The following is a 7,345-nucleotide window of genomic DNA, read 5'->3' on the forward strand; positions in this document are numbered from 1 at the left end:
AACGTATAGGTTGTGTGTTATGACGTTATACCGTATTACGTGATATGGGATGACCTTATAACGTATTACGTTATATGGTATGATGTTATAACGTAATAGGTTACATGGTGTAATTTCGACCAATCGCGGGGAGACGTAATCGCAGGGAGAGACGTCAACGCGGGTCGTAAATCCCCGTTACGATTATAACAATCGACACCACGAATTGATCGATCCCCTGATTTCCGTTGAGATAATAAGGGGTGATTGAGTTTGTATAACCCTGGGATTCACAGAGTTATAAATTATATATGTCCAACACTTAGACTACACTGATGCCGAAATAAATAGCTAACAACTTGTCGCACGAGAACCGACGAAGATTTGCGGGAAGTATGCGAATCTCGCGCTATGTGTAGACTGCCGCGTTAGGCGTTAGTTTGTTTGACTGACTGTCGCTCCCTTTTTCATACGGAAGAAAAGTTCGGTGTGGGTGTGCCCCTGTGCCTAAAGAACGCGGATTCGTTGTTCCCAATTTCGTTAGGAAAAGTGAGGGTAACGAACCGAGGTGTCGATTGGTCATGACCTGCATTACTGCTCGAAGGGATGAGTAGGGAGTCTCCTACCATCGTGGTGGATAGATGACTGTGTGCGTGAGAAAAATCTAGCTTGTTTTATTACAGCGCTATTCAGATTTTCCTCATGGGTGCATACCCGCTTTCTCCGTGTTTTAAGTGCGACTAATAAACCCAAGGACCTCTCTAAAAAACCAGATGTGCGTCGAACATACTTTTAGGCTTAAGACATTCTTCAGGACAAACGGATTGACGACACATGGCGAAACAATACAGGAAAGTGAAAGTTATGGTGGGCCCTTAGGTTTATTGAGGGTCGAGGTGACGTTACGCAGGTCGGTTGTTGTCCGGTCGCGCGGGCTGGCGTCCAGATGTTTTAGGCGGCGTAACATCCTCCCCCCGTTGAGAGGGCACCGATCAAATTCTGGCTGTGGAGTCAGGTGTGTCGTTGGTGACCTCCTTCGTTCCGTGTGGACGTTCGGCCTCGTCTGGATCTGGGTGGATGGGTAAGGGGACCAGTCTTTTGACACCGCGGTCCAGGATGCTTGTTGCCGTCTGCACGGTAGCGGTCCGGATGATGCCGTCGGCTCCTGGATGGACCTTGATTACGCGGCCCAAAGGCCACTGCATAGAGGGCACGTTATCCTCCCTGAGGATTACTACGGTGCCTTCACGAATGTTGTGTTTGCCCTTGTCCCATCTGTTGCGGCGGGTTAGCTCATTTAGGTATTCTCGATACCATCTGCTCCAGAAGTGCTGCTTAATCTGGTGAATGCGCTGCCAACTGGATAGCCGGCCTGATGGAACTGTCCTGAAATCACGCTCCCGTAAACTGGTTAGTGTATCACCGATCAGGAAATGTCCGGGAGTGAGGACAGGAGGATCTTTCGGATCGGATGAGATGGGAGTCAGTGGGCGTGAATTGAGAATGGCCTCAATTTCTATCACGAGGGTGTTGAGGTGCTCAAAGGTCAGGAGCTCCGTGCCGACCACGCGGATGAGATGGCGTTTGAACGCTTTGACCGCGGCTTCCCATAGGCCGCCAAAATGTGGTGAATTCGGAGGGTTAAAACGCCATTGTATTTGTCGGTCGGCGAGAAAATTCTGTACCCTATCCTGGTGGTCGTCGGACTGCAATAGGATCCGGAGTTCTTGCAGCTCCCGGTTAGCCCCAACGAAATTGGTGCCGTTGTCGGTGAGGATCGTTGCGCAGTATCCTCGCCGCGAGATGAAACGGCGCAGCGCGGCTAAGAAGGCGTCGGTGGTTAGGTCGCTGACTAACTCTATGTGGACCGCCTTTGTCGCCAGACAGACGAATATGGCGGCGTACGTCTTGATTTTACGTCGGTTGCGGTCCCTCCTCTCCCTGATGTAGAATGGGCCGCAGTAGTCGATTCCGACGTTTGTGAACGGCCGCGATTCGGTAATACGCGCCTCTGGCAAATCACCCATCAAGTATTCCACTGGTGGAGGGTTGGCTCTGCAGCAGCGGACGCACCTTCTGAGAGTGCGCCATACCTGGCTACGGCCGTCGATTGGCCAATAGCGCAGTCTCACCGCGTATAGTGTAGCTTGTGTCCCCGTGTGATGATTGTTCCGGTGCTCTTGCTCTATAATTAGCTCTGTCACCGGGGACTTTGGTAGGATGATCGGGTGTTTTTGGCTGAAGGGTATGGCGGAGTTGGCTAGTCGTCCTCCTACCCGGAGTAGCCCATCTTCGTCGAGGAAGGGGTTTAATGGCTGTAGTTTCCCTCCAACGTCCTCGCTTCGATTTTTCTGGAGGATCCGAATTTCAGGCGCGAAATGACTGGATTGGACGATTTTTATGAGTCGGTTGTGCGCTGCAGTCAGTTCGTCTGTGGTGAGATGGGCAGATCGGTGTTGCTTATGTCTCCATCTAAGACACCGGGCGACGATTCTTATTAGTCTTGGCCAAGACGAATAACGATGGAGGAGTGTGTTATCGTTAATAGTCGTCTTCAGACAGATCGTCTTCTTTTGCTCCGGGAGGTCGACTACCGGTGTCGGATTCCAGACTGGCCAATAGTTTTCGCTTTGCAGGAGCCACCTTGGCCCGTTTTTCCAAATGGACGGACATAGGAATTCCTTGGGCGTCTGGCCTCGGGAGATGAGATCCGCTGGATTATCGTCGGTAGGCACATGACGCCAGTCGGAGATATTGGTCTTGGTCTGTATCTCAGCGACTCGATTCGCCACAAATGTCTTCAAGGTGTGCGGCGAAGACCTGATCCAATGGAGCACGATGGTGGAGTCAGTCCAGTATACTATCCTCGAGATCTTGGTCGTCAGGGCCTGTCGTATTGACGAAATCAAGGATGTCAGAAGAAGTGCCCCGCTTAATTCGAGACGTGGTATGGAGAGCGATTTGAGCGGCGCTACCTTCGACCGCGCCGTGAGGAGTCGATTCCAAATATTGTTCTTTCGGTCCGTCGTCCGCACGTAGACGCACGCCCCATATGCCCTTTCGCTAGCGTCACAGAATCCGTGCAGCTCAATTTTCGTTGCGGATTCTATGATGGTCTTCCGAGGGAACCTTGCCGCATTTAACAACGGCAATTGGGTGTGGTATTTGATCCATTCGGTGTGTACGTCTGTCGGAAGGGATTCGTCCCAATCTACCTTCAATGTCCAGACCTTTTGCATAATCATTTTTGCTCGAACGATTACCGGCGAGAGCAATCCTAATGGATCATAGATTTGTGCGATGACGGAGCTGATTGCTCGCTTTGTGACTCGGGAGGTGTCACTGTTCGTCTTGACTGAATATAGTATGGCATCGTCGGCTGAATTCCAAAAGACGCCGAGTGTTTTTAACGTAGATGACTCACCGAGATGCAATTTCTGGTTGGTGTCTTCCTCAGGTAGCCCTCGTAGCAGATCCCGATCGTTTGATGCCCATTTGCGGATATTTAGACCGGCTAGCTTAAGTAAGTTCGTGAGATCATTCCTGACTGATAAGGCTTCGTCCTTCGTATCGGCTCCGGTCAACGCATCGTCGACATAGAAGTCTCGCCGTAGGATCTGCGCTGCTCTCGGAAATCGCGGTCCCTCGTCTTCTGCCAGCTGTTTGAGACACCGGATGGCCAGATACGGGGCTGCGGATAGACCGAACGTTACGGTGTTGAGTCGGTAAGTTTCGATCTCTCCGTTGTCGGCACGCCACAGAATCTTTTGATAAGGACGATCTTCTGGACGTAGGATGAATTGACGGTACATTTTTTCGATGTCGCCGGTAAGGACATATTGAAATGACCGGAATCTCAATAGGATGTGTCTCAGGTCTTCCTGTAATTTCGGGCCCGTATGAAGGGCGTCGTTGAGAGACACTCCCGTGGTACTTGAAGCTGAGCCGTCGAACACAACTCGGAGCTTGGTGGTGTCGCTCGATTCCTTGATCACGCCGTGATGTGGTAAATAATATCCGTGGTCGGTGGCGTGATCCGTGTTGATCTTCGTCATATGACCCAAGTCTAAATATTCTTGGATCACAGCACTGTACGCGGTTTCATATTGTTTGTCGCGTTGGAATCGGCGATGAAGAGAGGCGAGCCTGCTCATTGCAGCGGCCTTCGATGACCCTAGTGAGGAAAGCTTTTCGTTGAATGGTAGGGCAACGATGTATCTGCCTTCCTTGGTTCGTCGGACATGGTTTCGGAAATGTTCTTCACATAGTCGTTCAGATTCCGAAAGATGCGTAGTGGCCGGTCCCTCGTCGATCTCCCAAAACCGTGCGAGGTCCTCTTGCAGAGCCGTTGTGGTTGCGTGGAACGTATTTATCGCGGTTTGGGATGCTGGACTCCCCCCGATTACCCAGCCGAACCGTGTTTTTTGTAGACGTAGTTCAGGTTCGTCTGGTTGCGTCAGGTTGACCTGCCCGATGCACAGCGCCGCAAATGTTGATCCGGTGCTAAGTAAGACATCGATCGGGGCTGGGCAATGGAATTGTGGATCGGCTAGTTGAATATTTCTGGGTAATCCCAGACTCGAGGGGTCGATGGGCTCGCTTGGTATGAAGGTCGATATGGCGGGGATAATAAGAAATCTCAAAGTTTTCTTATACTTGCCGTCCGTCGACGTGATTGTGGCCGTGGTGTATCGTTTTGCCGTGGTGCTCAAATTGTCGAGGGCTCCGATCTGGATCGCACATCTCCCTTGTTTTATACCGAGGGAATTCGCGAGCTTGTCCGTCATGAAGTTCATGCTCGACCCAGTGTCGAGTAAGGCTCGGGCTCGGATTGGTTGTCCCTGTTTGTTCAAAACCTTGATCTGTGCTGTGGCCAACAGATCATGATGCAGAGGGGTATGGGGAGATGTGTTTGCTAGTCCGATCCCCCTTGCTGTCGTAGTCTCAGACAGTCAGTTGTGCCCCGGTTGGGACTTGGACGAGAAGGTTGGGGTGGTGTTCTGGATCCGGGCTGAGTGTGACTCGTACGAGGCATGCTCTTTCGTCCCTCTTGGAGACGAAGATGTCCGTCTCCGTGAAGTGTCGGATGTTCGCCTCGACTTGTGGGACGACCGCGACTTCGAAGATCCAGATGGTGATTGTCCGGTGGGGGCTCGCTTGTGTGACGAACGACTGCCCGACGACCGACCGCTCGGTGCGCGACTGCCCGACGACCGACCGCTCGATGAGCGACTGTCCGACGACCGACTGCTCGGCGACCAACCGCTTGCCGATCGCCCGCTCGACGATCGACCGCTCGAAGATCGACCGCTCGACGACCGTGAGTCTACCTGGGTTTGTTCGCGGTGTAGATAAGTATGATGTAGGTGACCGCAGATACGACACGAACCCGATGTACACTGTGTCAGGGAATGTCCTCTGCCTAGGCAATTTATACATAACGATGCCTTCTTCACGATCTGAAAACGTTTGGTCGCTGATTTGGCCTTGAAGACTTTGCAGTGTCTGATCTCGTGAGGCCCGTTGCAGGTCGGACACACCACCGTTCTGATGGTTGTAGCAAGGGTTCGCCCATGCGGTATGGTGGTCCGCTGACGGTGGTGTTTGTGGGCTGACCCTTTTGATTCCTTTTCTTTAGAGAGGAATTGAGTCCCGTTCGCCCGGGTTTTGAGAAAGTCTATCAGATGCTGATAGGATGGCACCTGTTGGCGGGGCAGTGTGCGTTGCCATTTACGCAGGCTGGACGAGGGCAATTTCGACGCGATCAATTCGATCATCGCCATGTTCGATGTGACGGGCTGTTTTAGGTGTTCGAGCGCTTTTAGATTTACGCTGAGGGTTCCCAACAAATCCTCTAAGGCTTCTGGAGTTTCCTTTTTGATTTCCGGATAGTTGCGCATCAAATTCCAATGGCGCATGCAGATTTGGAGGGGACAATTGAACTTGTCCTTCAGTGTGTCAAGCGCGATGGAATAGTTGGCCTCTGTGAGTTCTAATGACTGGATACTCTGTGCGGCCCGTCCAGTTATAGATGAGCGTAGATGCTGGAACTTTTGGACATTCGTCAAACTTTCGTTACGGTCCACTATGGATGAGAACGTGTCGTAGAAATAGGTCCAGTTCTCGAGGGCGCCGTCGAATTGGGGCACGCGGACCTCTGGAACGGTGGTTGGCTCTGGTTTCCGGCGTGTCTCACCTATGTTTGTAGTCGACGGGGTTGTTGCTGAGATTTGCTCAAAGAGCCCTAGGAACCGCACGTCAAGCTCCCGATGCTCTTGCGATAACGAATCTACACGCGCATCTTCCCCCTCATCTAACACATCTAACTCGTATTGAACCTCGAGTATCCTCTTCCAAAGTTCATCGAACGAGCTGCGGCAAGATGTTAGGACGAGTCTGTTTGCCTTCCCGGACGCTTCGTATTCATCGAGTTCGCGTCTTATGGCTGCTAGTCCACGGGCTAGGGCGCCTCGTCTACGCCGTAACGTGCTGATTGGTTCAGCCTGGGCCATATTTTATTTTAATGATATGAACGATCTTACCTTGATCAAATGGACGTTGATCTGGGATTCGGTTGATGATCGTTACGATGCGGCGTTGGCTCGTGTAGATGCTGAGCGACGGAGGTGCTCCTCTCCGACGGCGGTTCCCTTGATCAGTTGACTAAGTGGTTGGAACTTGGATTTCACGCGACACTGTATAGTCACTGGTCAGTGCACTTTTTGGCGACACGAAATCCGGCTCGAAGGACCATGTAATTTCGACCAATCGCGGGGAGACGTAATCGCAGGGAGAGACGTCAACGGGGGTCGTAAATCCCCGTTACGATTATAACAATCGACACCACGAATTGATCGATCCCCTGATTTCCGTTGAGATAATAAGGGGTGAGTGAGTTTGTATAACCCTGGGATTCACAGAGTTATAAATTATATATGTCCAACACTTAGACTACACTGATGCCGAAATAAATAGCTAACAACTTGTCGCACGAGAACCGACAAAGATTTGCGGGAAGTATGCGAATCTCGCGCTATGTGTAGACTGCCGCGTTAGGCGTTAGTTTTTAGACTGACTGTCGCTCCTTTTTTCATACGGAAGAAAAGTTCGGTGTGGGTGTGCCCCTGTGCCTAAAGAACGCGGATTCGTTGTTCCCAATTTCGTTAGGAAAAGTGAGGGTAACGAACCGAGGTGTCGAGTGGTCATGACCTGCATTACTGCTCGAAGGGATGAGTAGGGAGTCTCCTACCATCGTGGTGGATAGATGACTGTGTGCGTGAGAAAAATCTAGCTTGTTTTATTACAGCGCTATTCAGATTTTCCTCATGGGTGCATACCCGCTTTCTCCGTGTTTTAAGTGCGACTA

The 7,345-nt window shown here is 51.4% G+C and overlaps 1 protein-coding gene across 1 annotated transcript; it reads right to left on the bottom strand.

Moving 5' to 3' along the window:
* Nucleotides 1-942: 942 nt before the first annotated feature.
* Nucleotides 943-6,491, bottom strand: LOC117215153. Its single transcript, XM_033461576.1, has 2 exons — nucleotides 5,369-6,491; nucleotides 943-4,846 (listed from the first exon to the last, which is right to left on the bottom strand). The coding sequence occupies exons 1-2, from the start codon at nucleotides 6,489-6,491 to the stop codon at nucleotides 972-974; spliced, it is 4,998 nt and encodes a 1,665-aa protein (XP_033317467.1). The 3' UTR covers nucleotides 943-971.
* Between the last annotated feature and the right edge of the window lie 854 nt (nucleotides 6,492-7,345).

This window comes from Bombus bifarius, unplaced genomic scaffold (genome assembly GCF_011952205.1).
Source record: "Bombus bifarius isolate JDL3187 unplaced genomic scaffold, Bbif_JDL3187 scf7180000009422_frag, whole genome shotgun sequence".
NCBI lineage: Eukaryota > Metazoa > Arthropoda > Insecta > Hymenoptera > Apidae > Bombus > Bombus bifarius.